Source organism: Pomacea canaliculata, linkage group LG1 (assembly GCF_003073045.1).
Source record: "Pomacea canaliculata isolate SZHN2017 linkage group LG1, ASM307304v1, whole genome shotgun sequence".
Classification (NCBI taxonomy): domain Eukaryota; kingdom Metazoa; phylum Mollusca; class Gastropoda; order Architaenioglossa; family Ampullariidae; genus Pomacea; species Pomacea canaliculata.
This window is the reverse complement of record NC_037590.1, coordinates 1,456,506-1,473,072: the sequence shown is the minus strand read 5'-3', so window position 1 is coordinate 1,473,072 and position 16,567 is coordinate 1,456,506. Positions and strand designations below refer to the sequence as shown.

Sequence of the window (16,567 nt, the reverse complement as noted above, 5' to 3'; positions counted from 1 at the left end):
TCTTAGTTGCTAGCTCGGCATAAAAGTAAAATCCCCCATCAGAGAGAGAGATGGGAATCTCAACTTCTGAAAATGAAAGCTGGCAGGTCCTCAGTGGTTTGAGAAGTAGTGCAATTCCTTTCATCAAAGACTAAGACATTTTTATCACTTTAAAATGTTTATTAAAATAATTTGCATTGACATAAGATACTGAAGTTATAGATCATTTGCAAAATACATCTTAACAGAAGCTAGATATTTTTCATTAAAATCAGTACCTCAAAGATAAGATGGTTAGACTTAGATGTGTAAACTCAGATGATTTACAGATTGTTGATCTTCAGACACTCTTATACTATGAGTATTATGTTTAAATAGAGAAGATGTTGCTGTCGCAGCTGCTTATCATAATGTGGAATGTCTTTATGTTTTAAAATACTTGTAGTAGCAACAAAGCTGCTTATATGTGTTGGTAACTGGTCCGACACCCATTAAGATACTTTCATGAACTGTTGTTCTGATGGCACAAGACTTCGATTCTGAAAGTCCCTAAAACATATATTACAAGGTTTAAACAGATCTTTCACTTGAAAATATTAGTACAAAGTTCACACATTCATTGCACTAAAATTTGAGGAAATGCTACATGCTTTGATGCCTGACACAAAATGCAATTTAAATTAGACTTTGTGACAACTCAGTAACTTTAAAAAAAAAGATTGATGTTAAAAATTAGACACAGTGGTTGCAGGTATGTAGACAATCATCAGCTGTAATTCCCCACAAATCTGCGAAACAGGTCTAGCTGGTGTGGGTTTTATAAGCTCTTAATCTCATAGTCAAATTGTACTTTTTGACAAGGCACGGAAAAGGAGATAAAAATCTGGAAACCAGCTATGAAGACTATCAACAGCAGGAAATATGTTGCAGACAGATACCGAAAACAAGAAAAATGCGAGCATAACAAGAGAGGATCAACAGACTACGTCAGTTCCCTGATAATGCTGCCACTTAAGCAGATGATAAGAGACTGCCCTGATGCAGCAACATCTAGCTGGTTAATTAGCAAAGCTAATCCCTCTAAGTTGTGTCTACAAGTTGTATACAGATAAGTATGCATAAGCATTGATGTGTCTGCAGGCATTAAGCTAAGTGAGATAAGCAAGAGATACAAATGTCTATCTGTGTAAGGGCAAGCAGGTGCAGACAATCTTTAGAGACATTTTTGTAGACAAAAAAAAAATTCTGCCCTTTATATAGATCAAAACCAGGAATAGCTGCAGTTAGTCATTTATCAAAAAATTTTTTTTGTTTAAATCTCATCAGACTGCAAAGAACAAACTATACACCAACTGCACCCGGTAATAACTGGAAGACACAGTATTTGAAATTTAGAATGTTCTAGTTTCTAACTTGATAATCAGTTTAGTTCTTGAAACTGTTGTTAAAAAAAAAAAAGCAGCTGTTCTTCAGCACAATACATATATACACTGTACAGTAAAAAAAATGTAACCAACAGATAAGTGTTCTTGACATTTCATTGTCAGAGGGTTCTAGTCTTCAGAATGAAATTGTAATGTTTCTATGAAAAAAGAAACACGAGTAAAAGATCCAGCAGTAGTCAGAGATCTTAGCTGGCAATGTGTCAAAGATCACAAAACAAAAAAAAACAACAACCTCTTAACAGTTTTCTTAAAACAAATCACTTATATAATCTAACCTTAGTTTTCTAAAAAGACTGCCACACTTTATTCTCTTTAAAATTAAGACTTTATAAATATGGCATATTAAACATGAATTACTTAACTATTTAAATCCAGATTACTTCTTTTCTATATTTTCTATCTTTTCCCCTGTTTCCCCTTTCTTACATGCCCCAAAAAGTAAAAAAGAATATTTCAAATAATCTATTATGTGACTCTTATTCTCCAAAATATGTTCCACTCACTTCCAGGGAAGTCGGGGGAGGGAAAACAGATCCAAATACCATCTGCACTACTACCTCAATTAAAATTAAGCCCCATATTTGTTCATAAAATAAACATTCTCAAAATAAATGCTTGTGGTTGTATTAAACTGTACATGTAACTTTCTGAATGGAGAAATTTAATATGCAGTTACAAAACAGAACATAATTCTATCCCTCCCCCAACAAAGACAGTTGCATATGACAATGGACATTCTCCCTCTGTGCTGCTCTCTTCCACATCATATTCGCCACACCGACTCCAAGGCTACATTCAAATGCTCTCTGAAAACATATTTTTTCACAAAGTACTATCCCTGAATTACTATCCTTAACTCCCTTGCAATATTTTTTGTCATGCTAACTTTATGTACTTTCCTGCATTGCTTTATATTCTACTCTTGCATCTCATCTTAATGTTGTTCAGTGTGTCTATACGTACCCTCTGTCCACTGGCTGTTATTTTTCATTTATTATTAACGGTCTGCGCAGAGAGTGCGATCTATCTTGGTTGTGATGCTGTGCATCACATGTTCACATTATTATTAGGTACAGGCTACATGTTAAAAATCTTAAAATAAGTTCAAAATTGCCCTCACGTCAAGCAAGAAAAAAATTACTTAATTTATATCTTGCTTTTATGAAAACATTGTGTTGCACAAGCACTGACAAGGATCCTAACATGCTGAAAGCAACATCTAGTGAAATTCTTCCCCAAATTAGGAGGGTTTTTAAAAACAGAACTACAAAATTTTGTATGGCTAAACAGTGCAATAGAAGAAAATATGCGCCCTTGTGCTGCAGTGCTTAACAATAAAGGAAACGACAAACTGTGAACAGCTACCAGCTGAACACCGTATGTAAAATAAAACCACAAGGAAGTCTCCTCTGCTAAACTTGTGTGAGAAAATCAGACAATGCCTTCCTTGAGTAGCATGATTTCACTTCAAAACGTAACATATTTACAAAGTTAAGGTATGTTAGAAGAGGGCACATCTGACAAAACAAGAATGTTTAGCATGTACTCCCTGAAACATTAGCACAATACAAGACTAGTTAACAACAGTAAAAATGCTATGTCGTACAAACATTTTAGGACTGAAATAAAACCTGTCCCTACTTTTACCTTTGAGAAGTGAGCTTATGACCACTTGACAATTTTCATTCTTTTGACCTGTATTTCAGAATCAAGTGTATGTTGGAACTTTAGAAAAAAAATCCATCTACAATCTATATGCAGTGATCTCTTGCAGCTCTTCAGGGCACAAACATAGGAAACTACATGCAAAGTGATAATTGTCAACTTCAGCAAAGAAACATTCTCAGGCTACAGCTGCCCTGTGTATGATATAATATGAGCATTTTGTGACCCACAAGAAGCATACAACACCAACAACATCAACAAAGATCTGATGCAGTCAGTGCACGCTTAAATAAGTATCTTTAAGTAATGGTGCATACATATCTATTACAATGGGTACCAATTGACTGCACAGTAATAATTTTAATCAAAATGGTAACATTAACGGAAGGGAGAGGTGCAGAATAATAACTGATAAGATATTAGAAGCATGATCAAGAATGAACACTTACTGTACTTAATTGCAGATTTTGAGTTACATTCCATTCTCTTAGCAATATACATACAAATAATCAAATCCAAATTATAATGTTAATGCCTTTGTGGAAACAGGCAAAAATAAACTTGAGGAAAAACTAGTCAGGTTTATTACAAGAGATAAACACTTTTTTCCCCCATGACAAATACTGAACTGAAACTAAAATTTTTTTTTTTAAAAAGTCAGAGATCATGAGCAGGGCATGTGAGAGTTATAAAAGTGTCAACCCAAAACTTATTTTAGAAAATTCTAAAAACCAGCTTGGGTAGTGTGTGTATGTGTGTAAAGGGGGGTGGGGGGGGGTATTTATATGAGGGGGAAGCTGTAACACATTTTCATAGGTGGAAGAATAGCAAGACAAGAATGACTCTCTCCTACCCCAAGTTCCCTCACAAAATAATAGAATTCTAAAAGGTTTTCCACTAATATAAAAAAAATAGCAGAAAGCAAATTGTTTATAGTTTAAAAAAAAAACAAGCATCAACAATAGAATCTAATGGACTGAAGCAGGATAGTGGCCAAAGTGCAGAAAAAGCCATATAAAACATAAAACATGCTGTGTCCCTGTCAGAAAAGTGGCAAAGTGGGTGGCTCCTTGCTACTGTTACACAAGAATAAAGAATATGTCTTGACACCTGTTTCATCCTGCATAGCATTTTTTTCACACAACATCTGCATCTTAACCCTTGCCCACTTGCTAAATTATGAAGTATTAATAAGGGTGACAGAAATGATCCCACAATGGATTATAATTTCTTAGGGAGAAAAATCTGCTACTGTTTTCCTGCACATATTTACAAGACACTTTATGATGTCTGTATTTTCTCACATTATTCAGACAAAAAAATCTTGGTAAATTCTATGAACAGTATTTCTCAAATGAAAAACTTACTAAAATGCAGGACTGCACTTAAGATAAAGATTTATCTATAGATAAGTACACCAGCTACTCACTGTAGTGAGGTAGTAATACTGCAAAGGACTCAATTTGTGCCACAAAACAGAGCACCAAACCAATAGATAGTTCGTCTTATTTCTTAATTGAACAAAGTTCACTCCTGAACATGTTATTTTATTGATTCCCTATAAACTTAGCAGTTTGCAAATTTTTTTCCTTTTTTTTAAAATTTTAATTAGTAGTCCATTGTCTGCAACTATTTCTATGTTGCTATCTCTGCTCTGAAACAATGACAACCTTAGAGAGAAAAATTGAGTCAGTTTTCATTCTGCCATTTTAGAAAATGTTGGGTCATGCACCCTATAACTGTCAATTGAGGTTTGACATCCTGGCTATTCAATTTTATAATTCCTGGAATTTTTTCATTACCTTTATGTTGATATACAGAAATGAAATATGGAGAGAATACCATAGCACACATTTTTTATTTTATTTTTCTTACATATAGTCCAGAAATGTACTGTGTGCCATAAATATATTATGCATAGAACAATAAAAATCATTACAATACAAAGAAAACAGTTCTTAATTTTTGCACACACACACACTCTCTCTCTTAATGTGCACATACACATTTATTCAATGCCCACAAATACATTTAATAGTTTTCATTTATCTCCTCTCTACTTCTGCACTCAGCCTTTTTTAATTTCTCAACAAAACTCTGTCCCTCTTTCATATTTTTTTCCTCTTGTCATATGAATAAACATGTCTTAGATTGTGCTGTTTAAGGAGCTTGCTTCAGCCTATAAATTGTTTTTAACATTAATAGAAGCACGTAGTTTTTAAATTTCTGAATGTGCTAAAAATCAAAGCAGCAAACTGAGTACCATGCACACCATAGAACTTGCAATGCAAGGGGCATTTTACAACACGTGAGCAACTGTGATACTGCTTTCTGTAATCCAACCATATGAAGAAATCTTCTTCCATGAAAGCTAATTAAATGCAAGAGTCAAATGATTTATTTACTTGGCCTTGGTGATCAGCCCATTCCATTAGAAAAGCAAAAGTACACTTCAAGCAGATAATATATGTCAGCACATGCAGCTGTCCAGTATCCTTAAGGCCTGACTAAAGCAATACAGAATTATACCCCAAGCTTGGCAGGATTTTTGATTGTTTTCTAATGCAAGTGACTTCATTTCTTATCAACTAAAGGAGGACAAGACACGTCTGTTGCACACACACAAAAAGGTTTTTTACTTCCTCAGCTACGTTTTAGACCAACATCCACATTATTAGCTCAGACCATCTACTCTGAAACACATCCATTAATGTATGGTGTTAACTCAAACACTCCTACTTCAGCAAAAGGCAGACATATCATTCACCACTGCATATACACAACACCTCAATGTCTTCATGCCACCAATTTATACCAAGAGTGTGCCTCTAAATTATGAAATAAACAAATTATTTCTATTTGTAAATAAACTTAAAAGTCTGGGACAGATAAACTTTAACCATAACAAGCAGGTATAACACACTGAAAATTGTGCAATGCTTCAAAAGGAATGTTTATAAGAGAGAATAGCAACACAATAAAATGATGTACAAAACATTCAGTTCTGGCATGCTTGACAAGTGGAAACGGCAGAATGAAAGGGATATGTAAAACTTAAATTCACAATGCCAACACAAGCTAATAGTTAGCAATGCCTGAATGCTGATTTAAACAAAAACAAGGCAACAACTTCACACAACAAAACAATCATACCAGTTTATACCACACAACTACACTTTATAAGGGTACAGACAGGCTTATCTTTATGCACAAGGTCAGCATTAAATTCCATTATAATACACACTGGCTGACACGAGACAATTTTAGCTTAGTAAAAAGAGATAAGCAAAACAATCACATAGCAGATTAACATGTTTTAATTAAAACAAGTTTTGTGGAATATGGTTGCCCCTATTGTGTTCTGTTCCAGACTTTTGCTTTAACATAGCCTGCTAAATATATGTCTATTTCAACAATGCCCTGATCTGAAATCTATAATCATTACATCAAATTCAGAAGTTATTAAACATTCTCTGTCTCCAGAAAATCTTCCAAACCTCTGATGCATCTCAGTGACAAGTATGTCAGTCAATCTTTAAGCAAAAATGCAAACATTTAAAATCACTGGGCAGCTTCACAAAGAGTGCTTGTCAGTGTGCTTAATATATAAAAACACCAAATCATTCCAGTTAGGTAAACTGCAAAGTAACATGACCAGATTACATCATATCTGGCAGTAGTTACCTTTTATTTGGAAGATACTGGGTTATGTCTTTATATGCAAATAACAGGGCTTCTGCTAAGGCTAAATTCTTTGGGGTCCCTGGGACCCCTTCTACAGATTTTTAAGGGGTCCCTGTTCTTCGCCCAAATTTGAATGGGACCCCATTGACGAAAATGGAAGGGGTCCTCCGAACTTTTAATGTGTACTGTACGCAATTTTTTGCATAAGCAGAAGCCCTGAAATAATGACCTCTAACTTTAAAAAAAAAAGTTTTAGGCCATCATCTTCCACAAAAGTGTAAATGTGGAGACAATGCACAATTGCACAACATATTTTGCAACTCTCCAGTTTGAAAGAAGATCTAGTTCTCTACATCTTCTTTGCAAAAGCTGTTGATATTCTGCTAAATTTTTTTTCAGAAAAAAAGAAAATACAAGACATGGAAGACAGAGAACAATAAAATGACACACAGGAAATCCTGAGATGCTACACACCACTGTTTCCTGCCACATTCAAAACTTGCAACAAAAAAAATCAACCTTCAACAGTTTTTTCATTGATGATATACCATGCTTCCCTCAAGTCACAAATAAAAAATGACTGGCTTTTATGTCTCAATCTACCAAATAAAGGGATAAATTGGGGCTGATGGTAATTCTTCCTCAAGATGACATGTCCATTCAAAAAAGGGGAGAGGCTGGAAAGCCTTCGTAAAAGGAAAGTTAATCTATATACATGCATCTTTTTTTCACAAGCAAACAAACCGTCTTACTTATCTTTCATCCACTACCTCATTAGTTCAATGTGGATAATATCTCAAGTGCACACAGACTGACTGACAACTAAAAGTCAGCATATTTTCTACAGCCTTCACATTGTGATTCCTCTGGCACATAATACATTTAATAGTTTTCCAGATGTTAGATTCTGGACATAAAAGTTTGGCCTTTAAGGCTTGAGCACCACCTGGGACCGGTCCCTAATGTCTGGGGTTTTAAGGTCCAACAATCCAGCTTGCTTTAAGTCATGTACACAAGATTGATGTGATAGCAATAACATATTTGAGCAATGTGCAAACATTTTACAACTGTGAAAGAACAATGGAAAAAGAACAATAAAAAACAATGTCCAAAATCTGGTGCATGCTTTGACCCAGAACCTGCAAACTTAACCAAATTTTATGCAAATTTTAGCATCTACACTCCATTATCAAGAGAACACATCTGCCTTCTGAACTAAAATGTTCTGAAGCCTTGTTTGTTCAGGTTTTCAAGAAGTAGTGAATCCTTGTGAAAGACAATAAAATATGTTGTCCATTATTTCAGGTATGATAAAAAGTCTGACACATCTCTAACAGGTCAGACTAAACCAGTCAATAAACTTCCAAAAGATTTTATTCATTAGTCTGATCCAGCTACAGTTTTTTTCATGTTTTATTTCATATGCAGTTTAATATTATTCTCATTTCCCAGGTGGCTGAGTGTGCAAGCTTAAGATCTTGAGTGTTCCTGCAAGTCCACTATTTGTCGCAGTCAATGGTTATTGAAAACAACAAAAAGTACATTCCAAACATAGGCATCAACAATCACAAGGTCCACACAGCAAAGACCTTTTCAGGTTCTAAAATAATAATCCTTTTCATACCTAATCATTATTGCTTTGATACAAAGGATTCAAATGTTATACATTAAAGCAACGAGGCTGGAACAAAAAAGAAAATGTTACTTACATGTTTTGCATAAAAGTGCTCACAAAAAATGTAGCACAATATGTAAAACCTTACACTACAGCACCAAGCAGCAACTTTTGGATTCTCCTCTTTCTGGACCACTTCGTTTTTTCAAATAAAATTATATCCTTTATGTCGTGGCTGGGACCAACATACAAGAACAAAAGGAGATGATATTCTGAGCTGAACAAGTTTCTAGTTTGGTGGCGTCTAGAGCTTTAATGTTGCCAGGACATCTTTGAAGAGACTGACAGGGAACTTGCAATAAACTTTTTTCTCTCCCTTCCTCTGCCTAGTTCATCTGTAGCAGTATGAACCACACAAATTTAAGAAACAAAATGTGACTAGTCCTTTAAATCACCATACAGCAGCTTGTATTTGTAAAGCTGGTTCTGGAGAGCCACAGTCCTCTGCACAGCTTCTGCACATGCTGTGCGTTCTGCATCTAACTTGGCAGCAAGATCTGTCACTTGTGACCGATGCTGATTCTCCATCGTTCGGATTCTGTTCTCATATTTTTCACGCATGTCCATAAGTTGGGCTTTCATCATAGAGATTAGGTGATCTGATCGAGTTTTTGTGTTCACCAGCTCTGACTTGAGAGCAGCCACCTGAGACTCAAGGCAGGCACGGGAAGGTCCTAGCTTTCCATCCTCACTCCTTATGCCTGCTCCCTCGCCATTATGTACACCACCTATACTGCTGTCAGCTCTTCTTGAGGTTTGCTCTTCAGCAACATTTCCCGTCTCTCTACCAGACTTTCCCTGTGAATCAGCAGTAAAAGCCTGCATATCCTGTTGTGACTCCTGAGCATGTATAAGATTCGCAACTTCTCCATCAGAATTCTGGCCACTTTCTGGCCTGCCAACCAGTTCCTGGTTTATGGAAGTGGATTCAGAACTATCTGAAAGTGAAGTCTGGCTTCTGTTTGACAAAGCAGTCTTCACATCTTCTGCATCCAACTGTCGCCGCTCTGATGGCCATTCCCCAGATACAGGGGAGGTTGGTGTGCCACATGACCGTCTCTGCCTGCTCATTCGTGACTTGGTGCGCCGAGGGGCGATTGGTCTTCGAGTGACATCTGCATCAACACTTCCATTATCCATGTTACTAGTGTCATTGCACATAGCCCCATCATCTTGTTGTGGCACCTGCTGACCAGCACACTGCTCGTCACGATACTTGAAGTGATCTTCAACCAAAACAAAGGGGCTGTCATTCTTGGAAATTTCCACAGGAGCAGAGTTAAATTCTAAACCTACCAAATCACACAAGTTTGTTGGTCGAGGCTTCAATAAAGACCCATCACCAAAATCAAGGGGCGGGATAATCTCAAAAGATCAGCTATTGGAACTTTTGCGTCATGTGGTCGAGGGACTACAGAAGATGATGCCTTCTGATCTGACTCAAGTCGAGGCAAAAAAACTTTTGAGTAGTGATGAATCATCATGTACGCCAGGTGCTGTGTAAGATCTGCTGTCATCATCATCAGTTCAGGGTTATTATCCAGATGACGAATTAGGTTGGGACCAAAGATCAAGGCTAAATTTCGTGCATCCATTTTGGTTTTGGAAACATTTGTAGCTAAACGGTGCAGGAACTGGCAGATATATGACAGTGTGTTGTAACTGTCATCAGAGAGCTCCCATAGCAACTGTGCCAGGCTTTTAACTTCAGCCAGCTGGTCATCTTCCAGTTTATGCTCTGAGTAGCGCATGGCACAATTCATGGCACGCTGGTACATCCCTGGTGGTATCAAAGACTCTGGGAGTTCTCGTAGATATGCTTTTAAGAGAGATGCCACCGTGTGAACATCAATTTTATCCAGTGGTGGGTGCTGGGCAGTTTCAAACTGACTTCGAAGCTCCTTCAAAAGTCCCGCTCGCCCCGCTAACCTGAAAAAGTAAATTATTTTGTCAGATATTTCAGAAATTATATCTGAAGGCATGAGCTTTATCTTGATCATGCTAAAATTCCTTTCCTCCATGAGAATGCCAAAAACTGATGTCCTCCTATTTTTAGAATAGACAACCATCATTAATAATAATCAGTAATACAGGACTGGCTGATATACTAGCCTTCTAGGTAACGGTGGGAGTTGGTCAGGCAAAAAATACAAAATGTGTCCTTTTCGGTATGCCTGTATATGGTGTCCTGGTGTTATTACTGCACAAACATGTTAAGTTATCTGCTTAGAAGCAGTCACATAAACTCTCTATGAGCTTGATAAAAATATGACAAAGGAGATAAGCTGAACTGTATTTAACCACATGTAGTCTAGACAATCCACAAAGCTATTTTGCAAGAATTTTGTGTTTGCAAATTTTCAAAATCATTTGCATGAAGCTGATGACAGCCTCATATAAAATGAAGAAAAAGTAGGCACAAGTTGATGCTCACAAATTAATTGTGGTAAAAGCAGTGTACTTAATATGCTCATAATGTCTGTTGTACTAAATTCAAAACAGAGGAACATAAGCCCTTGTTTGGTTCAAGAAACATGTTTTAAGGTTAAAAGAGTTATTGCATTCTATTCAACTGTTGCAACAGCTATGTAAACTTTATTAGACATGTCTGTCACTTGCTCTTACCTGAATATACCCTCTGTCTCCATGGCATATTTTTCTAAATGCTCTATGCAGGCCTCCACAATGTAGGGAATCTTACGACCTAGTTTGTGCTCCATTTTCATTGCTTCTTCCAAAGGCAGTCCAAATATAGCTGTTCAAAGCATACAAAGTATAAAAGTGGGTCACAATAATGAACAGATGATCCAGACAAAGTCAGACCAAAACAGCATACGACACTGCCATCATATGGTATATGATCCAAACACAATCCATTGTCAGACCAAAATGGCATATAACACTGCCATCATAAAGGGTGCAGTGGGAACAAGTACTCCTCTAGTTTATAAATATCAACATCCTTAATGTTCAAGAAGATTTATCTTCTTCTGCATTCCAAGAAACATGACAGTAAGATTTATCATTCTGTTCTTGATATGAACTTGACTGTCTATTCTAATTTCTTAACTGCATCAGCAACTAAGGCTATATCACGGCAAGGTAGCCAGCCCTGTAAATAGATGCCACATGCAGAGATAGAACAGCACGCCTGCGACAAGAGTTGAACCCAGGACAGCCAACCTTCATTGCTCTGGGGTCTGTAAGACTATATCACATCAGCAGTTTACAGAGTGACAGCCCCAGATAGCACAGGCATGCAGTTGGCTATGTCCAGTGCACAGGTCTGCTGAGGACCTGTGAAGTTGACCATCTGATTATCTGATGGTAGGTTGTGTTGGTTTTCTCAATGAGAAGGTTTGTCAACTTTGATCTCTGATAAATGCGGCCATACATTCACATAGAATTCTAGCAATACATACCAGTCCCGTCTGTTTCAAAAAATCTGTTTCTTAATCTATATAATCCAAATGCCTAAAGTATAGATGTGCTATAACTACAAATATGCAACCTTGTCACTTTATCAAGAAACAGGTAAAATTATGGCATATTCTCTGACATTTGTCTCCTCTTCAATGCACTCTAGTCTTCCAATGTATTAGTTGTGAACAAGAAATAAAACTGTCATCTACTAAACTGCTTATCTTCTCTATTTGCTGAAAACAACACAGGGCAATCAATAAATATATCTTCCATAATGTCTTTAATGGGTTCCCAACCAGTTATAAGTTTATTACTGTACAAGGAAAATATACTATGTTCACTGTGTAGAGTAGGATGCTGTGGCACTGTAGTGTCTTTGTAAGAAGGGAAAGAATAAGGCATCATGCACAATACCAGGACTTGCCTTGGGTAAGTAATTATATTCAAGACGAAAAGTTGTATTTCTTAAAATTTCATTGATATCTAACTCAATGACATGCTTTCAAAAAATTTTAATTCTTCTTCAGGGCAAAGGTGACAGCTTTTTGCATTTACTTACAAAGCATTATTTCACTCACTGCAGTGTTGCTTAACAGGTTTTTCTATCATTAAAAAAAAAAAAGAATGGGTTTCCTTTTGATATAGTATGCATGAACATGCACACACACACACACAGAGAAACTTACCGCCTCCCTTTTGAGCATATATAGAATAGCAGAGTGCCTTGACCCACATTTTTCTCTCCTCTTCACTGGTAGCACAGAGTGTCACTGATTCAGACGGCTGTTTCTCTTTAAACACACACACATTATATATATATACAAATTTATGTCCAAATAAAGCTATTACTTGTCAATATTAATATCAGTAAATGTTTTTATGTGTGCACAGAAAGCCCTAATATGCAACCTTTTACTGCATGTGTCCATTTGCATTATTTATTTGATTTTAAAGCTAAATTCTGAAGGAAAATGTCTTAACCTTTCCAGCACTGCATATAATTAAAAGTATTACAAAGACGATGGCTAATAACTGAAGACTGTGAAGATGGCAGAGGGTGATGTTTGTTTTTATTATTGCTGCTTTAGGTAAACATTAGACCAAAGAGGATAACAAGAACCACCACTGTTGAATAAGAGCTTGAAGTCAGGCGGAGGTCATGGCATGCAAGGACACTGCCCCTTTAGGACAGTAAATGTTGCTAGCTGCTCACGCCTTTGTTCTATCCTGTGCTGGAAACACACACTTTATACTTTTGGGAAATAGAGCTTGAAAACATATTTCAAAGGGGCAACTTCTATTATTTATATAGGATTTAAAAAAAAGGAACTTCCAAATCTACATTAGCATTGGTTTTGCAAGTAACTCTAATTGGACAGATTTATTTCACATGCAGAGACTATGGTTGTTACATTTGTAAAACCCCTTTACATTTAGTGCCTGTGCAAAAATATAAAATATTCACATGTATATTTACAGATGTTTCCGTTTTAACATTTTTTTCTATTTTTACCTTGCAGACATTGGAGAAAAGTGTCTATTGTTTTCTGTCAAAATGCAGATGCAGCCGTATATTTCAAAACAATGAACAAGACTGCCTGGTTTATATTTGATGGAGGGACATATGAGAGTGCTTGATCTCTGTTCAAAACATTACAGAAATTGACCTCTCACTCAGTCCATGTGGAGGAGCTGTTAAGATTTTCTGAATATAATTTCAATTTCCTCCACCAATGTTACCAGCTGAGGTATTATAACAACCAGTCTATCATTAGCGTAAAGTACCTCCTTGATTGACAAAGGGTCTTTCTTGCAGCTTCTTCTTGCTTTCCTGTAATAATTTCTTTACACTCTGGACACACTTTCCTTTGTACCTTTTTTGGCGACATACCCAGCAATGTAAATGAAATATTGTCTTCAGAAATTGATATAGTTTCTCGGCAGAAATGTTAAAAGCAAGCTGAGAGATTTTACATCTTCACTTCAGAAATTGCTGAAGTGCCCTGAATACTGATGCAGCTAAGTGTCAAGATAAAGTGATCTCCCTCTTCAATGCAGTTGCTTCTTTCATACTGCATGATGAGACTATCACCTGGCACAGAAAGAACTGAAACTGCCGGGGACTTGGATTATCTCCATGCCCTCCTTTTCCTCCTATTACAGAAAAGTGGTTTGCGACACAGTCTTGGTTTAGTCTCCTAGTGTGGAACAATTTAACCTCATTCACTTTACAAAGATCATCCCATAGTTGAAGCAGGCTTTTCCATCCAATCATATACGATGCATGGCTTTTAAGTGTCAACAGCAATGACAAAGTTTCATGCAAGAACTCTATGTGACCTGACTTTTCCAAGGTAGCATCATGCATAGTGTGGCTGATAAATAATTTGGATACAGTTCTTGCTATCCATCCTGAAAAAATCTCCTATTTCAGTGGATTTGGTACATCAAATATGGTTGGCTGTGACAACTTGGCACAGCGCATCATGTACCTCATCCAAACACTGATACTCGCAACAGGGGAGGGGGTGGGTGGGTTGTAGGGTGCATGGCTGCAGTCACATCCAGGTCAGCATGGCTTCCCTTTCCCCCTAAGTAGTCGTTCTTATTATCCTCTTTGATTAGACCAAGAAAACTATACATTTTTGGAAAGAAAAAATCTTGAACTTTGCAAAAGTAATGAAAATTGCCTTCCCCATGCTTCCCCAGCAATCGTGCTATAAGGGTTAATTCTTTTAAAAGAAGTTTTTATCAAGGCAAATATCCTGCTTTTCTTCACTTTGGTAGCTAAAATAGTAGCTACAATGTATGGTAAGCCAGTCATGAAAAGTTTTTTCTATAAGTAAAACCATAAAATAGCTTGTAATAGACTGCACCTTATAATTACATAGTAAGCCAGCACAAATGTTATGTCTGAATTATTTGGTACAGTGTAATATTATAATGCTACATCTATTTTAAATATTTTGTTCAAGATATCCTCAGTTTAATCAAAATCATATTCCAGACAGTGGTAATGCACTGATAAACCTTCGTGCTTCAAAACTGCTGACAGCCTTCAAGATCAAACAAAAAGGAGATAAGCGATGGTTTTTCACTGTTATTAACAATCCTCTAAAAATCTGGACACAGAAACATATTATCCTTATATAGCACTCACTACACAATCTTCCCACTACTTCTCTCTCCACCACAACATGTCTTCACAGACAAGAGTACCAAATAAGCGTCTATCACATAGAAGAATGTACCAAATAAGCAATTTACCACACTTTTACCAATGCTTCATTCATCTTATCTATGGCTGTGATAGAGATGAATTACAGAGCAGTTGACTTACCAGACAACAGTTCAAATGAAAATTTATCGGGGTCATCAGTTGATGCTGGAAGTTCATTAAGGCAATATTCATCCAGAAGATAAGTGTGTGTAATCCGAGTGTCATCTTCCCGCATGAAACAGAAGAGACACTCTTTCTTCAGCACAAAATAGCGCCGCTGCCAGCCGCGCACCACTCCTCCGTGCTTGCGTAGCCACCCACGAAGAGGTTTCCCATTTATAAGGTCTGTTACTACCTGGTCCATTGTCTGTTTACAAAGAAAGCAAGCTTTAAACCAGTGGTTCTTAACCTTGTTTGAGGTACCGAACCCACAAGTTTCATATGCACGTTCACCGAACCCGTCTTTTCGTCATCACGAATTGCGGGTGTGTTTTGACCTCCGTGGCGGAGGCTCCGCCGAACCCCTGAGACTGACTCACCGAACCCCTAGGGTTCGATCGAACCCCGGTTAAGAACCACTGCTTTACACTATCTTATTTACAAGCTCATAAAGGACTAACTCTGTCATTCAAGCCAAACATGGATAACAAGTACTTCTCAAGAAAAGGATTCTTCAACTGTGCTGATGCTTTGCATAAGAGCTTTGCTTCTTCCACTAATGCAATTTTTTTCAATTGTTATTAAAGCCGCTTTTTCTAAGTTTTTCCTGCAATTTTTTACGTTTTATTTCTAAATCTATCTAACAATGCTGGACAGTAACCATTTCAAGGCCAATTCCAACCTACTTGACTAACTTGATAACGCTTAAAAAACACATAAATACAATAAACTGTCCTGATCAGGTTTATCAATGCTATGTATGGTTCTTGTGTACATCCTTTCTCAATTATGTTCACTTTTTCATCTGAAACAAGGCTCTTGCAGATATGCACTAAGTTTTGGGGAAAAGCTAGCTCATAATCTTCTATACACACACATATATACAACACATGTATATGAGTATCTATGTATTGCACATGCATGTGTTTACAGGTGCACAAAATCTGCATAGTATGAAGTTAAACAAAACATTTTTCTGTAAGGAAGTCACAATTTTAGACCATTTAAAACTGTGTGTACTTAAACTAAAAAAAAAAACCAACAACTCTTACCAGCTTGTCACATGATTCTTGTGAATTTAAAAAGTAGTCTTTTGCCATGTTACAAGCAACTGTTATACCAGCTTTGTACTCAGTATGTCAGTTTCAGAATGCCAAGAGAATGCAGAGCACGAGTGAAGTTCTGAGCTCAGTATTTAACTTCCTGCTTATGTCAAGAGCCTGGCAGACATCATTCCTGTTTACTTTAGTCATGCTTAATCCCGTGGTTAAGTGCTCAGCTGCAATGTTAGCTGCATTCAATAAAACTTTAAAATAG

The 16,567-nt window shown here is 36.8% G+C and overlaps 1 protein-coding gene across 1 annotated transcript; it reads right to left on the bottom strand.

The window, feature by feature from the left end:
• Window positions 1-138: 138 nt before the first annotated feature.
• LOC112559534 (rho GTPase-activating protein 24-like) lies at window positions 139-16,549 on the bottom strand. The gene is given in 6 exon segments (XM_025230867.1): window positions 139-9,774; window positions 9,777-10,377; window positions 11,074-11,203; window positions 12,558-12,662; window positions 15,212-15,458; window positions 16,303-16,549. Coding segments are annotated over 6 exon segments (2,079 nt in total). The 5' UTR covers window positions 16,351-16,549; the 3' UTR covers window positions 139-8,826.
• Window positions 16,550-16,567: the final 18 nt, after the last annotated feature.